The sequence below is a fragment of the Mus caroli genome, unplaced genomic scaffold, assembly GCF_978045245.1.
Source record: "Mus caroli unplaced genomic scaffold, Mus_caroli_1 scaffold_7, whole genome shotgun sequence".
In the NCBI taxonomy this organism is placed as follows: domain Eukaryota; kingdom Metazoa; phylum Chordata; class Mammalia; order Rodentia; family Muridae; genus Mus; species Mus caroli.
This window is the reverse complement of record NW_028227262.1, coordinates 140787104-140812990: the sequence shown is the minus strand read 5'-3', so window position 1 is coordinate 140812990 and position 25887 is coordinate 140787104. Positions and strand designations below refer to the sequence as shown.

At 37.4% G+C, this 25887-nt stretch overlaps 1 protein-coding gene across 3 annotated transcripts in view; it reads left to right on the top strand.

Annotated features, from left to right (window-relative positions):
- Glcci1 (glucocorticoid induced 1) overlaps window positions 1-25887 on the top strand; it is an 82254-nt gene that overhangs the window by 31369 nt on the left and 24998 nt on the right. For all 3 annotated transcript variants that reach the window (XM_021164342.3, XM_021164341.2, XM_021164344.3), the window contains exon 3: window positions 12194-12280. In XM_021164342.3, the coding sequence (XP_021020001.1) occupies window positions 12194-12280 (87 nt within the window). The remainder of the gene's footprint in view (window positions 1-12193; window positions 12281-25887) is intronic.

The following is a 25887-nucleotide window of genomic DNA, read 5'->3' as shown; positions in this document are numbered from 1 at the left end:
GTGTGTGAGTAAAGTGGACAAACAATGAAAACAGTCTGTAGCAATAATCTAAGATGTTTTCTGTCATTTCCCAGGCTTACTAATGATTACAGCTGTTCGCAGATGCTGGCTTTGGAGAGTAGCTTTGAAAAGCTGGTATACATTTGTTATGACAAGGGAAAGAGCCAGGGTCTATTGCTACTCCGTCCCTCCAGGCTACTGAGTGATGTTGAGAGTGTAAGCTTCTTACTGGCCTTACCCTTTAGGGCTGAGCAGGTAAATACTTGAGAGTGCTAAGCTGTCTGTGAATACTGTTGACTAGTTCCAATCTCATAGTCCGGCATACCAATAGGCAGTGTGTAACCATTTCAAACAATTTTTATGAGCCTCTCAGAGCATGGTGCTGTTTATTTTAATTAAAATCTTGCAAAATTTTCAATGTGGACATAAAATCAATACCAAAAAGGAATTGATGAATGATATGTAGAAGTCCCCCTGCACAGTTTTGTTAGTATCTTGTATTAACTTTTTTCTTAATCTTATTCAAAGTTTTAAAAACAAAGTCTTAATAGTTTGCTATCCTGTTCATCTCTGAGCTTTACTTTGGTCTTTTCCTCATTCAGTAGAGACAGTTTTCCCTCTGTGAGTAGTCTATCCAAGTATGGGCTAGGGCCTTGATACGTTACTGTTCTGTAGCTCATTCCAGGTGATACGGTATCATCAAGTCCTAAGAGACTCTACCAATACCTTTCTTTTAAACAAAAATGTAAAGTGTCTCAGATACATATTCTAACAAAATAATGGAGTCAACATTTTTTACATACATCTTGGAAAAGAAGAGTCACCTCGCCTAAGAGAGACTTTTTACGTTGGACACATCCTTACCACTTGTCATAGGACAAGAACACCATGCTGTTAAAAATATCTCCTGAAACCCACAGACTTTCATTTCTCACAGGAATACATCAACAGAGCTTTCATGCTTGTCCCAGAGTGTTTAATTCTTCTGTATTAAAAAAAAAGTAGTACTATTTTAGGATAAATGTTTCTGGGCTTTATTGATTTTGTTTATTAAGACCTCTTAGGGTCAGAATGGTCCTTGTAATTTAGATGAGCATGAGTAATGACTGCCAACTCCTGAGTCCTCTTTAAATAATCATTATTAACAGAGGTTTTGTGCATGGTAGGGGGAGTATACACATGCTTTGAGAATGTCTATGTCTGTAGAAAGACATACTAAACAGGTACATTCTGGTGTAGTTGTATGTTATACTATAACTAATTTCATTTTGTGCTTAATGAATCCTAGGCATCAGTCTTGACTTTATGGCTTTATTAAATACTATTCTCTGCTGTAATATTGCTATGAAACGATCAACTTTACAGTATTGAATCTTACATAAAAGGTTATTTGTTTACTCAGTTATTTCTGTGTTTTAGAAAAAATGTAAAACCTTTTTATAAGGTCATCTAAATATTGCTTAATTTGTTTTATGGTCTGCTATTGTAATTAAGGCCTTTGACTACCTTCTAATTTATTTGTACTATATCTCAGTTGAATGTTTTTGTTTCTAATACATTTTCAGATAATTTTCTTTGGCTTTTCAGACTTGATCATGCAAACAATAATTCTGTCTTATTTTTACCTATTTTTTTGTTGTAAGTCTTCTCTTATAATTGCACGTGTTAATACTCTCAACCATGGGAGGCAGAGGCTGGCGAAGTTCTGAGTTGAAGGTCAGCCTGGTCTACAAAGTGAGTTCCAGGACAGCCAGTGCTACACAGAGAAACCCTGTCTCAAAAAAAAAAAAAAAAAAAAGTTAAAATACTCTCAACCACTCAGACAACTGATTATGTTAGCAAATACTGTCCTTATCTCTAAGGTTCTAAATGTTCAGTAGGCATTATTGTCCTATGATCTAAGTATGCTTGCTGTGTATGCTTCCAGTACTTCTATTCTTATTTTACTAATTTTGTTTCTTATTTTAGTCAAGAAGAATTGCTTATGTGATGGATTACTTGTACAAAAAATGACTTTTATTGTTATTTAAGATAGCATTCTATACTATGCCTCTCCCTGAGAGAGAAATTTCCATCTATGTCACTTAACTCTAGTAAATCTCAGTAGTAGATTATTGTTTGGTTGTTCTAATGAACATTTTCAGAAAAAATATTTTGTTTACAGAACCCTAAAATAAGTATACAGTAGCATATGAATTATTTATTAGTATTTATGATATTAAATATTCAGAAGTTTACTTGAAGACCTGATTTTTTTAGATGATGTAATACAGAGGTTAGTGTGAGTTATTCTTGCTGTGTGAAAAGGCCTGGCAAGCTTTCCTTCCTCAGTGTTCTAGCATGGTGTAAATGCCATTTCAGTTGTCACTTGAGTATGAAAGGATTTTAGTCTATGAAATTTACTAGCATAATATGTTTTTAGATTGTAGTTCTGTGGGGAAAAAAACTCATTTGTCATGACTCTTTATGTTGTTTGTTTATATGTGAAAGAAATTTCAATACATGTGTTCCATGAGCAGGAAGGTCCCTTCAGCTTAGGAGTTTGAGAGTAGCCTTGGTGATATGGTAAAAATTCCATCTCAAACAAACAACCCCATTAAAATTGGTATCCTTTAAGGATGAAAAGTGGGTTGTTAAATCTTGAAAGATGCCAGAGGTGGTGTGGTGCATGCCTTCAATCCCAGCTCTTGGAAGGCAGAGGCAGGCGGATCTCTATGAGTTCGTCAGCCTGGTCTCCAGAGTGGTTCCAGAATAGCCGGGGATAGACAGAGAAATCCTGTCTCAAATAAAACAAAAACAGAAAAAAAACCCAAACACAAACAAACAAACAAACAAACAAACAAAAAACTCAAAAAGAAAACAAAATCATGAATGGAATTTTTGTATATGTGTGTTCTTTCTCTAGGTGATGTTCTTATTTCCTAATTTAAACTGTTCTAATTGTTATTTTAAATGATTTACAGTTAAAGTTATGGAAATCAGCATATTAAGAGATACATTATGTAAGGTTTTTAAATTTCATTAAGCTTTTGTATTGTTATGGCTACCAATAGCCTTCATTAGAAGTCTGTCTTTGAGAATACATATTTATGAGTTGACTGTAGCCATCACAGCTCTGAATTAAAATATATCCATTCTTTGAAATAGTACTAAAATGTCCAATCTCTTCTCCTCTTATCTGAAAATAGCTTGTTTAGGTAATGAAAGGAATAGGTGATTATATAAACCTTAATAATAATTAAAAATAGAGAACTTTCAGTTTACCGCTTATATCAGAAATTTTTTTTTTTTACCCTAAATCACAATTGATAAAACAATTTGCATTTCCTGTACCCTTGCTTCAAGGGTGTTCTGTTGAAATTTTCTTAAGAAAAGGCAGCAATTGCTTGTTTTTTATTTTTTGATATTTAACTTTTTGAATGCTTTATATGTTGTATGTATTAATCAGTCAGATTAATAGTTAGCAGACATAGTGCTCCCATTTTGTGGGTCGTTTTTTTCACACTGATATTCCCTTTGCTATCTGGAAGCTTCTTCAGTTTATGTAATCCCATTTGTTAAATCTGTTTGTGCATGTATGTGTATGGGTATGCATGTGGGTGTGGGAACATGGAAGTGTGTGTGTAGGTGTATGTGTAGAGGTTAGAGGTCACCATCAAGTGTTGCCCCTCAGGCACTGTCTACCTTGATTGTGGAGACAGCATTTCTCATTAGACTGGAATTTACCAATTAGACTAGGCTACTTTACAGAGGAACTCCATGGAGTGACCTCTTCCTCTCCAGCACTGGGGTTACAAAAGTGTCACCATGCCCAGTTTTTTTTACAAGGGGTCTAGGGGTTGAACTCAGGCCATCATGCTTGTGTGACAAGCTCTTGACTAAACCATCTCTTTACCACCTTCCCTCCAAAGTTATCAATTCTTGGGTTATTTCCTGTACTATTAAAGTTTCCTTTGCGTATTGCTCTGTTTTAACTATTTCCCATATGTTTTCTAGTGGGTGCAGAGTTTCAGGTCTTAGATTAAGGTCTTCAATCCATTTTTTAATAGTGGCCAAAGGACATTCTATTATATACAATAATAAAATTGTTGAGGACTGTGTTTCCAAACTCTGGGTGGAATACTGTTCTTCATGCTGTTAGTAAGTGTATTTGCAAGTAAGTCCCAGTAGTCGTGTAAGCAGGGAAAGGTGAGCAGAGTTTTAAAAAGTGTGCATGGATTTGAGTTTTTAGAATCTAACTTATATTGTAGGTGGAATAGAAAAATGGAATAAATGATTTCCCCCAAATTTATTTGGCCATGGTACTCTTTTATTAAACATTCTTACAAATATCTAGAAGCAAAGCTATAAGTAGCATCTTTTCAAAAATTCCAGTCCAGATTGTAGACAAAGTAATGGCAGTTTGACTCTGGGTCTCACTGAAAAGGAGAGAACCTCTGCTACTTTATTTTCTTCACTTAGTTTTCTGCTTACAATTTTTAAACATTTATGAAATATTCAACATTGAAGAAATTGGATTAACATTTATTTACCTTTTCTCTAGCATACTCATTTCTATGACTAAATTTTTTTTTGAGGATCTTTCCATTTTTTTTAAAAATTTTAATATTTTTATTACATATTTTCCTCAATTACATTTCCAATGCTATCCCAAAAGTCCCCCATAGCGCCCCCTACTTCCCTACCCACCCATTCCCATTCTTTTGGCCCTGGCATTCCCCTATATTGGGGCATATAAAGTTTGCAAGTCCAATGGGCCTCTCTTTCCAGTGATGGCCGACTAGGCCATCTTTCAATACATATGCAGCTAGAGACAAGAGCTCCGGGGTTCTGGTTAGTACCTCATGTTGTTCCAACAATAGGGTTGCAGATCCCTTTAGCTTTTTGGGTACTTTCTCTAGCTTCTCCATTGGGAGCCCTGTGATACATCCAATAGCTGACTGTGAACATCTACTCCTGTGTTTGCTAGGCCCCGGCATCGTCTCACAAGAGACAGCTATATTTGGGTCCTTTCAGCAAAATCTTGCTAGTGTATGCAATGGTGTCAGCGTTTAGAAGCTGATTATGGGATGGATCCCTGGATACGGCAGTCTCTAAATGGTCCATCCTTTCATCACAGCTACGAACTTTGTCTCTGTAACTCCTTCCCTGGGTGTTTTGTTCCCAGTTCTAAGAAGGGGCACAGTGTCCACACTTTGGTCTTCATTCTTCTTGAGTTTCATGCGTTTAGCAAATTGTATCTTATATCTTGGGTATCCTAAGTTTTGGGCTAATATCCACTTATCAGTGAATACATATTGTGTGAGTTCTTTTGTGATTGTGTTACTTCACTCAAAATGATGCCCTCCAGGTCCATCCATTTGGCTAGGAATTTCATAAATTCATTCTTTTTAATAGCTGTGTAAATGTACCATAATTTCTGTATCCATTCGTCTGTTGAGGGACATCTGGGTTCTTTCCAGCTTCTGGCTATTATAAATAGGGCTGCTATGAACATAGTGGAGCATGTGTCCTTTTTACCCGTTGGGACATCTTCGGGATATATGCCCAGGAGAGGTATTGCTGGATCCTCCGGTAGTACTATGTCCAATTTTCTGAGGAACCGCCAGACTGATTTCCAGAGTGGTTGTACCAGCTTGCAATCCCACCAACAATGGAGGAGTGTTCCTCTTTCTCCACATCCTCCCCAGCATCTGCTGTCACCAGAATTTTTGATCTTAGCCATTCTGACTGGTGTGAGGTGGAATCTCAGGGTTGTTTTGATTTGCATTTCCCTGATGATTAAGGATTTTTTCAGGTGCTTCTCTGCCATTCGGTATTCCTCAGGTGAGAATTCTTTGTTCAGTTCTGAGCCCCATTTTTTAATGGGGTTATTTGACTTTCTGGAGTCCACCTTCTTGAGTTCTTTATATATATTGGATATTAGTCCCTTATCTGATTTAGGATAGGTGAAGATCCTTTCCCAATCTGTTGGTGGTTTTTTTGTCTTATTGATGGTGTCTTTAGCCTTGCAGAAGCTTTGCAGTTTCATGAGGTCCCACTTGTCAATTCTCGATCTTATAGCACAAGCCATTACTGTTCTATTCAAGAATTTTTCCCCTGTGCCCATATCTTCAAGGCTTTTCCCCACTTTCTCCTCTATAAGTTTCAGTGTCTCTGGTTTTATGTGAAGTTCCTTGATCCACTTAGACTTGACCTTAGTACAAGGAGATAGGAATGGATCGATTCACATTCTTCTACATGTTAACAACCAGTTGTGCCAGCACCATTTGTTGAAAATGCTGTCTTTCTTCCACTGGATGTTTTTAGCTCCCTTGTCGAAGATCAAGTGACCGTAGGTGTGTGGGTTCATTTCTGGGTCTTCAATTCTATTCCATTGGTCTATTTGTCTGTCACTATACCAGTACCATGCAGTTTTTATCACAATTGCTCTGTAGTAGAGCTTTAGGTACGGCATGGTGATTCCACCAGAGGTTCTTTTATCCTTGAGAAGAGTTTTTGCTATCCTAGGTTTTTTTGTTATTCCAGATGAATTTGCAGATTGCACTTTCTAATTCGTTGAAGAATTGATTTGGAATTTTGATGGGGATTGCATTGAATCTGTAGATTGCTTTTGGCAAGATAACCATTTTTACAATGTTGATCCTGCCAATCCATGAGCATGGGAGATCTTTCCATCTTCTGAGATCTTCTATAATTTCTTTCTTCAGAGATTTGAAGTTTTTATTATACAGATCTTTCACTTCCTTAGTTAGAGTCACGCCAAGATATTTTATATTATTTGTGACTATTGAGAAGGGTGTTGTTTCCCTAATTTCTTTCTCAGCCTGTTTATTCTTTGTGTAGAGAAAGGCCATTGATTTGTTTGAGTTAATTTTATATCCAGCTACTTCACTGAAGCTGTTTATCAGGCTTAGGAGTTCTCTGGTGGAATTTTTAGGGTCACTTATATATACTATCATATCATCTGCAAAAAGTGATATTTTGACTTCATCTTTTCCAATTTGTATCCCTTTGATCTCCTTTTGTTGTCGAATTGCTCTGGCTAGGACTTCAAGTACAATGTTGAATAGGTATGGAGAAAGTGGACAGCTTTGTCTAGTCCCTGATTTTAGAGGGATTGCTTCAAGCTTCTCACCGTTTACTTTGATGTTGGCTACTGGTTTGCTGTAGATTGCTTTTATCATGTTTAGGTATGGGCCTTGAATTCCTGATCTTTCCAAGACTTTTATCATGAATGGGTGTTGGATCTTGTCAAATGCTTTTTCCGCATCTAACGAGATGACCATGTGTTTTTGTCTTTGAGTTTGTTTATATACTGGATTACGTTGATGGATTTCCATATATTGAACCATCCCTACATCCCTGGGATGAAACCTACTTGGTCAGGATGGATGATTGTTTTGATGTGTTCTTGGATTCGGTTAGCAAGAACTTTATTGAGGATTTTTGCATCAATATTCATAAGGGATATTGGTCTGAAGTTTTCTATCTTTGTTGGGTCTTTTTGTGGTTTAGGTATCAGAGTAATTGTGGCTTCATAGAATGAGTTGGGTAGAGTACCTTCTGTTTCTATTTTGTGGAATAGTTTGTGAAGAACTGGGATTAGATCTTCTTTGAAGGTCTGATAGAACTCTGCACTAAACCCATCTGGTCCTGGGCTTTTTTTAGTTGGGAGACTATTAATGACTGCTTCTATTTCTTTGGGGGGATATAGGGCTGTTTAGATCATTAACCTGATCTTGATTCAACTTTGGTACCTGGTATCTGTCTAGGAACTTGTCCATTTCATCCAGGTTCTCCAGTTTTGTTGAGTATAGCCTTTGGTAGAAGGATCTGATGGTGTTTTGGATGTCTTCAGGATCTGTTGTTATGTCTCCTTTTTCATTTTTGATTTTGTTAATTAGGATGCTTTCCCTGTGCCCTCTAGTGAGTCTGGCTAAGGGTTTATCTATCTTGTTGATTTTCTCAAAGAACCAGCTCCTTGATTGGTTGATTCTTTGAATAGTTCTTCTTGTTTCCACTTGGTTGATTTCGCCCCTGAGTTTGATTATTTCCTGCAGTCTACTCCTCTTGGGTGAATTTGCTTCCTTTTGTTCTAGTGCTTTTAGGTATGTTGTCAAGCTGCTAATGTGTGCTCTCTCTAGTTTCCTTTTGGAGGCACTCAGAGCTATGAGTTTTCCTCTTAGAAATGCTTTCATTGCGTCCCATAAGTTTGGGTATGTTGTGGCTTCATTTTCATTGAACTCTGAAAAGCCCTTAATTTCTTTATTTATTCCTTCCTTGACCAAGGTATCATTGAGAAGAGTGTTGTTCAGTTTCCACGTGAAGGTTGGCTTTCTATTATTTATTTTGTTATTGAAAATCAGCCTTAGTCCATGGTGATCTGATAGGATGCATGGGACAATTTCAATATTTTTGTATCTGTTGAGGCCTGTTTTGTGACCAATTATGTGGTCAATTTTGGAGAAGGTACCATGAGGTGCTGAGAAGAAGGTATATCCTTTTGTTTTAGAATAGAATGTTCTGTAGATATCTGCCAGATCCATATGATTCATAATTTCTGTTAGTTTCACTGTGTCCCTGTTTAGTTTCTGTTTCCATGATCTGTCCATTGGTGAAAGTGGTGTGTTAAAGTCTCCCACTATTATTGTATGAGGTGCAATGTGTGCTTTGAGATTTACCAAAGTTTCTTTAATGAATGTGGCTGCCTTTGTATTTGGAGCATAGATATTCAGGATTGATAGTTCCTCTTGGAGGATTTTACCTTTGATGAATATGAAGTGTCCCTCCCTGTCTTTTTTAATGACTTTGGGTTGGAAGTCAATCTTATCAGATATTAGAATGGCTACTCCAGCTTGTTTCTTCATACCATTTGCTTGGAAAATTGTTTTCCAGCCTTTCATTCTGAGGTAGTGCCTATCTTTTTCTCTGAGATGAGTTTCCTGTAAGCAGCAAAATGTTGTGTCTTGTTTGTGTAGTCAGTTTGTTAGTCTATGTCTTTTTATCGGGGAGTTGAGTCCATTGATATTAAGAAATATTAAAGAAAAGTAATTGTTGTTTCCTGTCACTTTTGTTGTTAAAGTTGGCATTCTGTTCTTGTGGCTGTCTTCTTTTAGGTTTGTTGAGGGATTACCTTCTTGTTGTTTCTAGGGCGTGGTTCCTGTCCTTGTATTGGTTTTTTTCTGTTATTATCCTTTGAAGGGCTTAATTCGTGGAGAGATAATGTGTGAATTTGGTTTTGTCGTGGAATACTTTGGTTTCTCCATCTATGTTAATTGAGAGTTTGGCTGGGTATAGTAGCCTGGGCTGGAGTTTGTGTTCTTTTAGTGTCTGTATAACATCCATCCAGGATCTTCTGGCTTTCATAGTCTCTGGTGAGAAATCTGGTGTAATTCTGTTAGGCTTCCCTTTATATGTTACTTGGCCTTTTTCTCTTACTGCTTTTAGTATTCTGTCTTTATTTAGAGCATTTGTTGTTCTGATTATTATGTGTCGGGAGGTATTTCTTTTCTGGTCCAGTCTATTTGGAGTTCTGTAGGCTTCTTGTATGTTCATGGGCATCTCTTTCTTTAGATTTGGGAAGTTTTCTTCTATAATTTTGTTGAAGATGTTTGCTGGTCCTTTGAGTTGAAAATCTTCATTCTCATCCACTCCTATTATCCGTAGGTTTGGTCTTCTCATTGTGTCCTGTATTTCTTGGATGTTTTCAGTTATGATCTTTTTGCATTTTCCATTTTCCTTGATTGTTGTGCCGATGTTCTCTATGGAATCTTCTGCACCTGAGATTCTCTCTTCCATCTCTTGTATTCTGTTGCTGATGCTCGTATCTATGGTTCCAGATTTCTTTCCTAGGGTTTCTATCTCCAGTGTTGCCTCATTTTGGGTTTTCTTTATTGTGTCTACTTCCCTTTTTAGGTCTAGTATGGTTTTGTTCAATTCCATCATCTGTTTGGATGTGTTTTCCTGTTTTTCTGTAAGGACTTCTACCCGTTTGATTATGTTATCCTGTTTTTCTTTAAGGATTTGTAACTCTTTAGCAGTGTTCTCCTGCAATTCTTTAAGGGATTTTTGTGCTTCCTCTTTAATGTCTTCTACCTGTTTACCAGTGTTCCTTTGTATTTCTTTAAGTGTGTTATTAAAGTCCTTCTTGAAGTCCTCTACCATCATCATGAGATATGCTTTTAGATCCGTGTCTAGCTTTTCTGGTGTGTTGGGGTGCCCTGGACTGGGTGAAGTGGGAGTGCTGGGTTCTGATGATGGTGAATGGTCTTGGTTTCTGTTAGTAAGATTATTACGTTTACCTTTCGCCATCTGGTAATCTCTGGGGTTAGTTGTTGTCGTTGTCACTGTTTAAAGATTGGAGCAGAAGCTGTGTTCCACTCACCAGCAGTCTCAAAATCCTATGGCGGGGGTCCTGGGTAGCTGGCGGGTGTCAGCCGACCCTGACCTCTAGCTACCCCGGTGCTGGTCCGGCAGGAAGAGGCCTGTGGCCCTACTCAGGCCGGTTTTCTGCTTCCCTAACTAATGCAGTCTCAGGTCCCGCGTGCAATTGGATTGGAGCAGAAGCTGTGTTCCACTCACCAGAAGTCTTTAAGATCCTGTGGCGGGTGTTGTGGGTAGCTGGCGAGTGTCAGCCGACCCTTCGCCCTAGCTATCCCGGTGCTTTTCTGACCGGAAGAGGCTTTTGGCCCTACTCAGGCCTGATTTCTCTACTAAATTTTTTCTGTGACTGTACTTTTGGTTTATAAATGTTGTGATCTTTTGTTTTTGGGTTTTGTGGCAAAAGAGTGCTACTTAGAAGAAATCTAAGTGTCAAGTTATGCAAAACCTCGAAATTTTGACAAAAGTCACAAAGGAAAAATTCTGTAATAGATTATTAAAGATAATATTATTTGAGGGCTATTTATTTTCAGGTTGTCCTATCTAGCATTAAAGTTAGTAAATTTTGATAATTTCTGACAAACATTATTAAATGTATTATTTCTTATTCTTCTTGTCAGTTGAATAAGATACTGTTCAGTTGATGAAATGCCTCTCTTTAATAGCAAACCCTCAAACAGCTTTGCTCTTCTCTTAATTGCTATTCAATTGTCACTAGTTGGTTTTAGACAATTGACACTTTTAAGAGGGAGTAATTTTAAAGATGCTCATAAGCATTCGAACTGTATAAATATACTGGAATGATGGCTTCTTTATCTCATTATGCAGATTCTCAAGTGCATGCAATACAAAAAACATTTTAATGCCACATGTATTTATTGTGGCAATCATTACTCATTGTCTCTGGGTTTTCATCTTTTCTAATTTACATTATACTAGATTTTTCTCCAGTGTTAAATTGTGATATTTTAACGTTTTTTATTTTGTTTTAACAGAACTCCTAAATTTCTTACTTTATGGCAATACTTAAGGTTAAATTAGTGTTATACTTTAGTTAATATGTATCAGTTCCTAAATAATTGAGAATTATAGTTTACTTTAAATAACTTTCAGAGTAGCTTCATTTTTTTTTTTTAAAAAACTGCATTACTTTCATTTTAAATCAATACATTTGATTTATATTTGTTTTTATTTTTTTTTCTGTTAGGTTTTTTATTAACTGTATTTTTAAAATGAAGTTGACTAATCCTTTTCCCCAAAGAGAATCCTGTCAATATTTTCTTCTCTTAGTAAAATGACCATCTAGACAGATGTTTGTTACATAAGCCATCCATACTACAAATGGTTCTGAAAGTTCTTTTTATCTTCTGTCTGTTTTAGTTTTTCTCTATAAAATTTCAGTATGTAATCTGGGAAGTGGTTATGCATGCCTTTAATCCCAGTACTTGGGAGGCAGAGAGGCAGGCAAATTTCTTGCGTTCTAGACCAGTCTGGTCTACAAAGTCAATTCCAGATACCAGTGCTACACAGAGAAAGCCTGACTCAAAAACTAAAACCATATCAAGACAAACAAACAAACCTCAGTATGTAAGTCTTCATGATTTTATTAGAATTTGCTATTATTAATGCTGAGGTGAAAGTATCAAATGATTTTTAATGTAGATGACTCAGATGTCTCAGATTTATCAGGTCTGATTAATTAACATTTAAAAGGTTTTATAAATGCTAGGGAAGTATTATGGTTGCTTGAAATTAAGTAGTAGTGACATTTCCATTTCTTAACATTTGATTTGTCTGGTTGGTTTTAAAGACACCTAGTTGCTGGGCAGAAGAGGGAGCAGAGAAACGATCACATCAGCGTTCTGCATCATGGGGAAGTGCTGATCAACTGAAAGAGGTAAGTTATTTTTTTATTTCATTCTAAGGCTTGTTTAGATCTCCATGGGTTGGTTTTTTTTTTTTTTTTTTTTGGTTTTTTTTTGTTTTTTTTTACTATTTTCCAATAGTTGTTAGACTTCCCTTTATTGTAACCTATTTTCTCATACAGAGTTGAATCTTACATTTTGTTCAAAAGTGAATTTTTCTTGTTTGTAATTTTTATATTCTCAATAAATATCTGGGTACCCCATCAACTGTAGCTTTTCTAGAATGAACTCTGGTCTTGTATAATAATCTTTATATCACTGTTTTTAGTTATCTTTATTTCTCCCTTAGCTTGCTTTTTTTTAAGTCACAGCAAGTAGAACCATATATCATAGCTTTATACAATGATAAGATAGTACTTTTTGTTTTCTGGTAGCTTTTTTATGATATGTAACTTATTATGACCTTTTGGGACCCAGTAGTACAGTAGAAGCCAAATCTTGTAGAAATGATCTACTCTGTGATTTATTAGAATAACACCTATATTTATACTATATTATTTTTTCCTGTTAGTTTTATCTTTATAAATCATTTTAATTCTTACCTACTTGTCGTTTCAAAGCTGTAGAAACCTAGAGTTAAAATATCTAGTTGAGAGATCTCTTAGGTAAGCGCTTCTTCTGAAGACGACTATCTCATCTTTGTTGCATCTTCTCAGTGGTGAGAACTCGTCTTTTAAGGTCACTACTGTACTCATGATTACTTAGCAGAGGTCACTAAGTATGCTTTGATTTCCTTTCTAGTGCTATGATAAAACACCATGACCAGAAGCAACTTGGGGAAGAAAGGGTTTATTTCAGTTTACAGGTTATAGATTACAGGTTATAGATTCAGGAAAACCAAAGCAGGAATTAAAGCAGAGACCATGAAGAAGTGCTGCTAACTTGCTTTTTGTTACACATGGTGTATTAGTTAGGGTTTTACTGCTGTGAACAGACACCATGACCAAGGCAAGTCTTATAAAACAACAACATTTAATTGGGGCTGGCTTACAGGTTCAGAGGTTCAGTCCATTATCATCAAGGTGGGAGCATGACAGCATCCAGGCAGGCATGGCGCAGGAGGAGCTGAGAGTTCTATGTCTTCATCCAAAGGCTGCTTGCGGAAGACTGACTTTCAGGCAACTAGGGTGAGGATTTTATATCCACACCCACAGTGACACAGGTCACACCTATTTCAACAAGGTCACACCTTCAGATGCTGCCACTCCCTGGTCCAAGGATATACAAACCATCACACATGGCTTGCCTACGTACCTTTCTTATACAACCCAGGACCGCCTCTCCAGGTGTGCCACTGCTCATAGTGAGTGAACCTTCCCATATCAATCATTAATCTAGAAAATGCCCTATAAAGTTGCCTACCGGCCAATCTGATGGAGACGTCTTTCTCAGTTGAGGTTCCTCTTCCCAGGTAATTGTAGCTGTGTTAAGCTGACAAAATGCACAGTTTTTATATTTTGAACTCAATGAAATCACTTAGTTTTACTGCTAATTTGTATCACTGTTGTCTCCTTGAAATTTCTGCAAGTTTGGCAGTAAGCCAGTTTTGCTGTGTGTTAAGCATAGACATTCTCTCAGATTTTATTTATATGTGTATATGCCCACTTGTCTGTATGTGAACTACATGCTTCTAGTGCTAATGATGGCCAGAAAAGGGCCATGGTTCTCCTGGACCTGGAGTTACTATGAATCAAACCTGGGTCTTCCACAACAGCAAGTACTGATGACTGCTGAGCCAGCTCTTCAATCTCAGCTTTTCTCTTGAATGCTTTTCCTATGCAGAGTTTCAGACCTACCAGTATTAATTTTTTATATACTTTAAGTTGTCAGGTTTCTCACACACTGTGATGTCTAAACCAACTGGTCTAATAGCATGATACTGTCTATGATTTCATTTTTAGCCACTTTTTAATGTTGTGAATGTAGAAAATCTATAATTCTGGCCTACCTCTTTCCCAAATACATACTGAAAGTAGATTTCTTTATCAGGATCAGAGTAAAAAGAAGCTTGGTTTAATACATCTAGGCTGAAATAAACATCACTTGTAGAATATATATATAAATAATGGAAAAGCCAAATTTGTTATTTTGTCTCAGTTCAGTATAGTTCCAGACATATTGCGAGTATCTCACATGGCTGTGGTGTAAATGAATGTCTATAGTAACACATGATATTTGCTACTAAGAGGGAACACTGAAATTAGAAGAATTGATTGTTCTCCCTGTAAAACAACCATAAAGCCAAACAAAATTGTCAAAATAAATATTTCAGTGCTCTAGATGTAATGAAAATAATTGAGCAATTTTATTTATGAAAACTTGGGTTAGAATAGTATAAGTTGTGGTATTTTTGTTTGAAGTGGAAGAATAATTGCAAAGGAGATTCAAAATGCCTTTGGAAAACCCAGTTTAGATTGTAAGAGACTATAACTTAAAGGGCAGTTCTGTGTACACACACACACACACACACACACACACACGCACAGGAGGGGAGAAAGGGAGGCGGGGAGGGAGAGAGAGAGAGAAAGAGAGATCATTAATGTTTTGTTCAAAACCTTGTTTTGTCAAGGTTTTGTTGTTCTTTCAGTTTTATAGCTTATTATATCTTTGACATTAAGGAAGTTGCTCAGTGAAGTGGTTGAGATTCTGAGTGGCACATATTTGTAGTTAAACATTAATAGTGGATCACTTGTACAGCATTGTGAAGTACTAAACAGGGGTTAGAAATGGACGGGCAAAGACAAGACTTACCATGTCTTTATTAGGTTTCTCACATGGCAAAGGTACTTTATTTTTAAGTGTTTTACCACCTGAAAAATGGATATAATTTTGGGAATGTTTTTGAAAAGTTAGTCTGTGATCTTGTTACTTTTCTTTATTGTAGTAAGCCAAAAGCAACTTAAAGGAAGAAACATTTTTAATCTTTCAGAGTACAGTTCATTGTGAGAGGGGAGTCAGGGCAGGGCGTTGGATGAGCCATAGCAGAGCACTACCTCTGCTTCTTGCTTTGTCTTCTTGCTTGCTCCCTGACTCACGATAAAGTAGCTTTTTATACAACCTTAGTTCACTTGCCTAGGAATGTTGCTGCCCACAGTAGGCCGGGCCTTCCCATGTCAATCACCAGTCATGACAGTTGCTCATGGCCATGGCCACAGAACAGTCTGATTTGGGTTATTCTTGAACTGAGGTTCCTTCATTCCAAGAGACTCTTCAGTTTTGCCAAGCTGGCAGTAAGATCTAATCAGCACAGTCTGCTACATTTGTTGATACTGTATTGATAGTTATAAATACACTTCTGTGTTAAAACGTTGTTTATGAAAGTTCTCTTAAAGCAAGCTGCGTTTGCGATTTTTGTATGTGAGCTGTCTCTGTCTATCCCTGGGTCATTTATGTAAGATTGTATTTGGACAGATATATGAATGTATAGGAATCAATTTGCTTTTAGCTAGACTGTAGACTGTTTCTAAGGATATACGTAATATTTAAAAGCATTAAAGCTTGGTTTTTTTTGCATTAAAGCTTGTTATATACTCCCTGTTTAATATCAAAATTAATAACAGCCCAAGATTTAAAGCCAGTTTCATTTTTAGAAAAATTAGATTGTCGTTTATGGTTATTTAGAAAAAGCAAGTGATACAATGCATCTCCTGCTAAATGTCTTATTCTGGTTTATTTACTTTCATAAAATTTAGCTTCTTTTAACTTTTTATCTTGTTTCTTCAGACAGGATAGTTTGGTGGTTGACTTCGCTTTCTAATACTATACCAAAATCTGTAAGATAAGCAGTTGAAAAGGAAGAAAGGGTAATTTTGGCACATGGTCTCAGACGTTTCGTCCGTAGTCACTGGGCTCTGTTTCTTTGGCCTGTGGTGATGCAGCTCATCACTGAAGCATGTGGTAGAGGAGGCTTTGTAATCCATGGTGGCTGGGAAGTCAAGAAAGACAGGAGGATGTGGGTACCTGCATAATCCCAGCACACACCCAGTGACCTGACCTTTCCATGAGACTTACGTCTTAACGTTTGTTTCCACAACCTTCAAGTAGCACCACAGGCTGAGAACCAGCCCTAGTAACACATAGGCCCTTGGGAGGACAATGCATCTCCTGCTAAATGTCTTATTCTGGTTTATTTACTTTCATAAAATTAGCTTCTTTTAACTTTTTATCTTGTTTCTTCAGACAGGATAGTTTGGTGGAATGTAACTATAGTATATAAAGAGAGCAGACTCCAGAGTTCCATTTAATTCACGCTTGACTTTGAACATTTAATGCAAATGTATTAAGCTTTAACAATCTTTCTATTCTAGCCGGGCGTGGTGGCGCACGCCTTTAATCCCAGCACTTGGGAGGCAGAGGCAGGTGGATTTCTGAGTTCGAGGCCAGCCTGGTCTACAAAGTGAGCTTCAGGACAGCCAGGGCTATACGGAGAAACCCTGTCTTGAAAAAACAACAACAAAACAACAACAACAACAACAAAATGTTTCTATCCTCTGTTCATTCCTCTTAATTGGGGTGGTAATAATAGTACTTAGCTCATATTCTTTCGTTGGAGACCAAACACACCAGTTAATGACTTAAGTGGTACCATAACTTCTATGGTGCTTTACTACTCAATAAACAGTTATTTATCAAACTTTGATCATTATTTTTTATTAGTGATTGACATAGTCATAAACAAACTAGCCTTCAAGTCACTCTGAACAGTGGTTAGAAAGCATATGCTACCAGTCAGAATATGCATCGTTAGAACATCTTAGCATAGCAAATTATAATATGTTTAAAATTTTGTCACCTGCACTTGACAAGTGATATAGTCACACTATAACGATGTCTATTTGTACTAAGAAAGAATGTTCTAGTGCACCACTTGTAAAAATACCAATAACCGAAATAGGATATTGTAGTTACACACTTCTGAGGTCTTTTTCCTGCCAGCTCATTTCTGGAAACTATAGCTCCCAGCACTCCTAATGCAGTATCAGGATTGCTCTTCATCAAGTTTTCATTTAGGTTTGTTAGAACATAACTTTAACTTGAACTGCCACTTTCCCTTCTAGAAAACAGTACTGACACTGCTTACTCTATAGATTGGACATGGCTTTCCCCTTAGGTTAAAGATGTAAGCAGTTCTTGCAGAAGAAAATTTACATGAAGTCTATCCTATTAAAATAAAAGATACTCCCACCTCCAATCTCAGTAGTACGTGGAGAGTTACAGTTGTTTTATAACTTTGCCAGAATTTGGTGCTTACTGTCTGTCTGTTACATTTTTCTGATAAGGATAATGTTGAACATCTTTTCTTTGTACATTGGCCATTTAGATATTGTCTTTACCCATGTATGTCATCAAATCTTTGTTTTCAGTTTCTTTATACTTGCTGAATATCTTGTATGCCTTCCTAGGGTAGTATTCCTGCCTTTACATTTTAATATATTATTCATTTAATCTGTGTTTGTATGGATGCATATCTGCACATATATATGTGCATATCTCCACAGGCTAGTGAAGGTCAGAGTACAACTTACAAGAATTAGGTTTTTTCCTTCACTTTGTAGGTCCCATGGGTAGAATTCAAGTCATCCGGCTTTGTGCCATTTTGTTCAAATCCCAGTTTTACTATGGAATGTCAACTTTGAACCATGCTAAAAGGATGGATTAGACTCTAGCCACTGTGGGCAATAGTCTTTTGTAGCAAATACTATTGAGAACTTTTAGAATAGCAGTGACAGACATGCTGACCAAGTTGTTTTAACTTCAGAACTAAGAACCCTGAAGTTCTCAGAACCTTTAGTATTGTAGTGCTTTCATCTTGGTGCAGTGATAACTGTGGGCAAGGACTCACTAGCAACAATAATTTTTTGCTGATGACATTTTGCTATGTAATTTTCCTGGTTTGGATTAGCTTTCTTTTTGATGCCTTCTCTTGCAAAAGTCCCAAGACTGAACTCTATCCCACTGCTATGGTTTTCTTAAGCCAACAAAGTAGAAAATAAACTTTTAGACAAAAAAATAACCATCTATAGTTCTTTTAAAACAAACCAACCATACCTTATGTAACTACATGTTCTATTTTGAATGGAAGGTTGTGTTGGGCATTTCATCACGGAACTCCCAGTAGATGACTCACTGAAGAGAAGACTGTTACTTTGATATAATGCAGTGGGATATAGGCTTACAAAGGTTATTTTAGGCAGAATTTGGCACTAAAATAAGCAGAAATATAACTTCCCTTGCCTTTCCTCCAGGGGACACTTTTGTGTGTTCTCCATGGGTACTGTGGTTGGAGAGAAGATGTGGCTTCATATACCAGGGGGGCTCTTTTCCCATCAACTGGGAAAGAAAGGACTTTTAAATAAAGACTGTACAAAGCTATAGTGTTTTCAGTTGCCATGTTGTGTAAGTGTGCCCCTCTTGTCTCTGTGGGCTTAATAAATGCAGGAGCCTCCTGCATTTTGAAACTAAGAGGACTTTATGGAATGGCAGTCTCACTTATCATTTTTTCTACGTCTAAAATGGAATATATATAAATGAAGATAGGCTTTTTATTTTGATGCCTGCTGATTGTAAACAAGAGCATAGCTATTATAATACAACAGATAACAGTTTTAGAAACTACAGGTCTATACTGTTGATTTGGCATTCCAAGAACTATGGGATAGGAAATTTTTTTAAGCTTTTCTTTCTACGGTTTTTAAAGTCTACATAGAAGAAAAGGTTTCTGTTTCATTTTAATGTGTAAGAAGCCATAAGAGATTAATTAAGATTAATCAATTTTAAAGATTTACCTTTAAAATGAGTAATTAAAAATTGCTTTAATTTGTAGGCATACCAAACTGTTTTATATAAGCACTTCCAGTTTTCAGATGCCACTGAAACATCATAATATTCAAAAAAACACCTAATTTTATAACTTACATCCTAATAAAATAACTTGTACAATTTGAGATCCCATTTACCTTCTGTCATAGAGAATAATTTGTCATGATTTAATAGTGGTTACCTACTAATTTTAATTTCTTTTCGCATGAAAACTAATGCTCTCCAAAAGAAAATTAAGCCATTAAAAACTTGAGCAAGGAAAAGAATATTATCGTAATCTTACTTGTTTATGTCTTTTGCAAAGATACTATATGAGAGATCTATAAGTCACAAATGTGAAAAAAAGTGTAACATCTTGATAGTAAGGACTAGTTATTCCCCACTTTGGGTGGTTGTACTATTTCCCCATTATTTACCACCAGTAAAAATTAATTTCCTCAACATGTCATGTCTTTTACATTGAGCATTTATAGATTTTAATATTAATTGCCTTATTGTGTTTTCTGATGTCTCAGTTACTTATGTAACATATTTATGTAGTTTCATAGTACATTGTGTTTGAGAAAATTTATATAATTTTAATACTTTGTGCTTATATTTTATCTGATAGACAACATAAAACAGCTTATTCTAGATGTACAAAGAATAATTACTGATTAATTAATGCTACCATCTTCTTTATGACAAAAAGTAATAGTGTTAAAGCCTCCCCCAAATTCTTAATAGTTCTTTTGTTAATCTAGTCTTCATTAGAGCCTAAGTAATGTATAAAATAAATAAAAAAGGATTCCTTCTGAAAGTGAGGAGGTCAAGAGCCTTAAGAGTAGACAGCCCCGTCTTGTTTTGCCTTTGGCCAGTCATATGATGAAAGATGGAAAGACAGGTGGGAGGTGTGGAGGAATGAGAAATCCCATACAGAAACAGGAGTCTTCATGAGAATTACGGTCCCATAAGAAGCACATTAGTTTCTTCTTTTTTTCTTTTTTAAAAAAATTATTTATTTATTTTTATTACATTTTTTTCTTTACTTACATTTCAAATGCTATTCTGAAAGTTCCCTATACCCTCCCTCTGCCATGCTCCCCTACCCACCCACTCCCGCTTCTTGGCCCTGGCATTTCCCTGTACTGGGGCATATAAAGTTTGCAAGACCAAGGGGCCTCTCTTCCCTGTGATGTCCAACTAGGCCATCTTCTGCTACATATGCAGCTACAGACACGAGCTCTGGGGGGGAACTAGTTAGTTCATATTGTTGTTCCACCTGTAGGGTTGCAGACCCCTTCAGCTGCTTGGGTGCTTTCTCTAGTTCCTCCATAGGGGGCCCTGTGTTCCATATATAGATGACTGTGGGCATCCACTTCTGTATTTGCCAGGCACTGGCATACCCTCATACAAGACAGCTATAACAGGGTCTGTATTAGTCAGAGTTCTCTAGAGTCACAGAACTTATGGGTAGTCTCTATATAGTAAAAGAATTTATTGATGACTTACAGTCGGCAGCCCAACAATGGTTCAGTCGCAGCTGTGAATGGAAGTCCAAGGATCTAGCAGTTACTCAGTCTCACACGGCAAGCAGGTGAAGGAGCAAGAGCTAGACTCCCTTCTTCCAATGTCCTTATATTGTCTCCAGCAGAAGGTGTAGCCCAGATTAAAGGTGTGTTCCACCACACCTTTAATCCCAGATGAAAGGTGTAGCCCAGATTAAGTCTCCTTAAACTCGGAGATTTAATCTTCTGGAATCCATAGCCACTATGGCTCAAGATCTCCATACCAAGATCCAGATAAGGATCTCCAAGCCTCCAGATAAGGGTCACTGGTGAGCCTTCCAATTCTGGATTGTAGTTCATTCCAAATATAGTCAAGTTGACAACCAGGAATAGCCACTACAGGGTCCCTTCAGCAAAATCTTGCTGGCATATGAATTAGTGTCTGAATTTGGTGGCTGATTATGGGATGGATCCCCGGGTGGGGTAGTCTCTGGATAGTCCATCCTTTCATTTTAGCTCCAAACTTTGTCTCTGTAACTCCTTTCATGGGTATTTTGTTCCCTACTCTAAGGAGGAATGAAGTATCCACCCATTGGTCTTCCCTCGTCTTGATTTTCTTGTGTTTTGCAAATTGTATCCTGGATGTTCTATGTTTCTGGGCTAATATCCACTTATCAGTGAGTGCATATCTAATGACTTCTCTTGTGATTGGGTTACATCACTAAGGATGATATCCTCCAGATACATCTATTTGTCCAAGAATTTCATAAATCCATTGTTTTTAATAGCTGAGTAGTACTCCATTGTGTAAATGTACCATATTTTCTGTATCCATTCCTCTGTTGAGGGACATCTGGGTTCTTTCCAGCTTCTGGCTATTATAAATAAGGCTGCTATGAACATAGTGGAGCATGTGTCCTTCTTACCGGTTGGGACATCTTCTGGATATATGCCCAGGAGAGGTATTGCTGGATCCTCCGGTAGTACTATGTCCAATTTTCTTAGGACCCTCCTGACTGACTTCCAGAGTGGTTCTACAAGCTTGCAATCCCACCAGCAATGGAGGCATGTTCCTCTTTCTCCACATCCTCGCCAGCATCTGCTGTCACCTGAATTTTTGATCTTAGCCATTCTGACTGGTGTGAGGTAGAATCTCAGGGTTGTTTTGATTTGCATTTCCCTGATGACTAAGGATGTTGAACATTTTTTCAGGTGCTTCTCAGCCATTCAGTATTCCTCCGTTGAGAATTTTTTATTTAGCTCTAAACCCCAGTTTTTTTTTTTAAACCAAACATTTATTTATTATTATATCTAAGTACACTGTAGCTGTCTTCAAACACACCAGAAGAGGGTATCAGATATTTTTATGGATGGTTGTGAGCCACCATGTGGTTGCTGGGATTTGAACTCAGGACCTTCAGAAGAGCAGTCGGTGCTCTTAACCACTGAGCCATCTCTCCAGCCCTAGACCCCAGTTTTTTAATGGGGTTATTTGACTTTCTGGAGTCCAGCTTCTTGAGCTCTTTGTATATATTGGATATTAGTTCCTTATCAGATTTAGGATTGGTAAAAATCCTTTCCTATTCTGTTGGTGGCCGTTTTGTCTTATTGACAGTGTCTTTTGCCTTACAGAAGCTTTGCAATTTTAAGAGGTCCCATTTGTCAATTTTTTTAAATTAGGTATTTATTTCATTTACATTTCTAATGCTATCCCAAAAGTCCCCCACCTGCTCACCCCCACCTCCCCCCCACCCACTCCCACTTTTTGGCCCTGACGTTCCACTGTACTGAGGCATATAAAGTTTGCACGACCAATGGGCCTCTTTCCACTGATGGCTGACTAGACCATCTTTCGATACATATGCAGCTAGAGACAAGAGCTCCGGGGTACTGGTTAGTTCATATTGTTGTTCAACCTATAGGGTTGCAGATCTCTTTAGCTCCTTTGTTACTTTCTCTAGCTCTCCTCCATTAGGGGCCCTGTGAACCATCCAATAACTGACTGTGGGCATCCATTTCTGTGTTTGCTAGGCCCCAGCATAAGTCTCACAAGAGACAGCTATATCTGGGTCCTTTCAGCAAAATCTTGCTAATGTATGCAATGGTGTCAGTGTTTGGAGGCTGATTATGGGATGGATCCCCGGATATGGCAGTCTCTAGATGATCCATCCTTTCGTCTCAGCACCAAACTGTGTCTCTGTAACTCCTTCCAGAGGGTTTTGTTCCCAATTCTAAGAAGGGGCAAACTGTCCACACTTTGGTCTTCATTCTTCTTGAGTATCATTTGTTTAGCAAATTGTATCTTATATCTTGGGTATTCTAAGTTTCTGGGCTACTATCCACTCTCAGTGAGTACATATTGTGTGAGTTCTTTTGTGATTGGGTTACCTCACTCACGATGATGCCCCCCAGGTCCATCCATTTGCCTAGGAATTTCATAAATTCATTCTTAATAGCTGAGTAGTACTCCATTGTATAAATGTACCACATTTTCTGTATCCATTCCTCTGTTGAGGGGCATCTGGGTTCTTTCCAGCTTCTGGTGATTATAAATAAGGCTGCTATGAACATAGTGGAGCATGTGTACTTCTTACCGGTTGGAACATCTTCTGGATATATCCCCAGGAGAGGTATTGCGGGATCCTCCGGTAGTACTATGTCCAATTTTCTGAGGAACCTCCTGACTGATTTCCAGAGTGGTTGTACAAGCTTGCAATCCCACCAACAATGGACTTTCTTCACATCCTTGTCTGCTGTCACCTGAATTTATGATCTTAGCCATTCTGACTGGTGTGAGGGGGAATCTCAGGGTTGTTTTGATTTGCATTTACCTGATGATTAAGGATGTTGAACATTTTTTCAGGTGCTACTCAGCCATTTGGTATTCTTCAGGTGAGAATTCTTTGTTTAGCTCTGAGCCCTATTTTTTAATGGGGTTATTTGATTTCCTGGAGTCCACCTTCTTGAGTTCTTTATATATATTGGATATTAGTCCCCTATCTGATTTAGGATAGGTAAAGATCCTTTCCCAATCTGTTGGTGGCCTTTTTGTCTTATTGATAGTGTCTTTTGCCTTGCAGAAGCTTTGCAGTTTCATGAGGTCCCATTTGTCGATACTCGATCTTACAACACAAGCCATTGCTGTTCTATTCAGGAATACTTTCCCTGTACCCATATCTTCGAGGCTTTTCCCTACTTTCTCCTCTATAAGTTTCAGTGTCTCTGGTTTTATGTGGAGTTCCTTAATCCACTTAGATTTGACCTTGGTACAAGGAGATAGGAATGGATCAATTCATATTCTTCTATATGACAACCACCAGTTGTGCCAGCACCATTTGTTGAAAATGCTCTCTTTTTTCCACTGGATGGTGTTTCCTCCCTTGTCAAAGATCAAGTGACCATAAGTGTGTGGGTTCATTTCTGGGTCTTCAATTCTATTCCATTGGTGTACTTGTCTGTCGCTATACCAGTACCATGCAGTTTTTATCACAATTGCTCTGTAGTACAGCTTTAGGTCAGGCATGGTGATTCCACCAGAGGTTCTTTTATCCTTGAGAAGAGTTTTTGCTATCCTAGGTTTTTTGTTATTCCAGATGAATTTGCAGATTGCCCTTTCTAATTTGTTGAAGAATTGAGTTGGAATTTTGATGGGGATTGCATTTAATCTGTAGATTGCTTCTGACAAGATAGCCATTTTTACTAGATTGATCCTGCCAGTCCATGAGCATGGGAGATCTTTCCATCTTTTGAGATCTTCTTTAATTTCTTTCTTCAGAGACTTGAAGTTCTTATCATAGAGATCTTTCACTTCCTTAGTTAGATTCACGCCAAGGTATTTTATATTATTTGTGACTATTGAGAAGGGTGTTGTTTCCCTAATTTCTCTTTCAGCCTGTTTATCCTTTGCGTACAGAAAGGCCATTGACTTGTTTGAGTTAATTTTATATCCAGCTACTTCATTGAAGTTGTGTATCAGGCTTAGGGGTTCTCAATTCTTGATCTTACAGCAGAAGCCATTGCTGTTCTGTTTAGGAATTTTTTCCCCTGTACCCATATCTTAGAGGCTTTTCCCTTCTTTCTCCTCTACTAATTTCAGTGTCTCTGGTCTTATGTGGAGGTATTTGATCCACTTAGTCTTGAGCTTTTTACAAGGAGATAAGAATGGATCAATTCGCATTCTTCTACATGATAACCACCTATTGTGCCAGCACCATTTGTTGAAAATGCTGTCTTTTTTCCACTGGATTTAGCTCCCTTGTCAAAGATCAAGTGACCATAGGTGTGTGAATTCATTTCTGGGTCTTCAATTCTATTCCATTGATCTACTTTCCTGTCACTGTACCAATACCATGCAATTTTTATCACAATTGCCCTGTAGTGAGTCTTAATGTCAGGCATGGTGATTCTACCAGAGGTTCTTTTATCTTTGAGAAGAGTTTTTGCTATCCTAGGATTTTTATTATTCCAGATGAATTTGCAAATTGCCCTTTCTAATTCGTTGAAGAATTGAGTTGGAATTTTGATGGGGATTGCAGTGAATCTGTAGATTGCTTTCAGCAGGATAGTCATTTTTACTATATTGATCCTGCCAATCCATGAGCATGGGAGATCTTTCCATCTTCTGAGATCTTCTTCAATTTCTTTCTTCAGAGACTTGAAGTTCTTATCATACAGATATTTCACTTCCTTAGTTAGAGTCACAGCAAGGTATTTTATATTATTTGTGACTATTGTGAATGGTGTTGTTTCCCTAATTTTTTTCTCAGCCCTTTTATCTTTTGTGTAGAGAAAGGCCATTGATATGTTTGAGTTAATTTTATATCCAGCTACATCACTGAAGCTGTTTATCAGGTTTAGGAGTCCTCTGGTGGAATTTTTGGGGTCACTTCTCTATACTATCATATCATCTGCAAATAGAGATATTTTGACTTCTTCCTTTCCAAATTGTATACCCTTGATGTCCTTTTGTTGTCAAATTGCTCTGGCTAGAACTTCAAGTACTATATTGAATAGGTAGGAAGAAAGTGGGCTGCCTTGTCTAGTCCCTGATTTCAGTGGGATTGATTCGAGATTCTCTCCATTTAGTTTGATGTTGTCTACTGGTTTGCTGTAGATTGCTTTTATTATGTTTAGGTATGGGCCTGAATTCCTGATCTTCCCAAAACTTTTATCATGAAGGTGTGTTGGATTTTGTCAAATGCTTTCTCAGCATCTAACGAGATCATCATGTGGTTTTTGTCTTTGAGTTTGTTTATATAGTGTATTACGTTGAT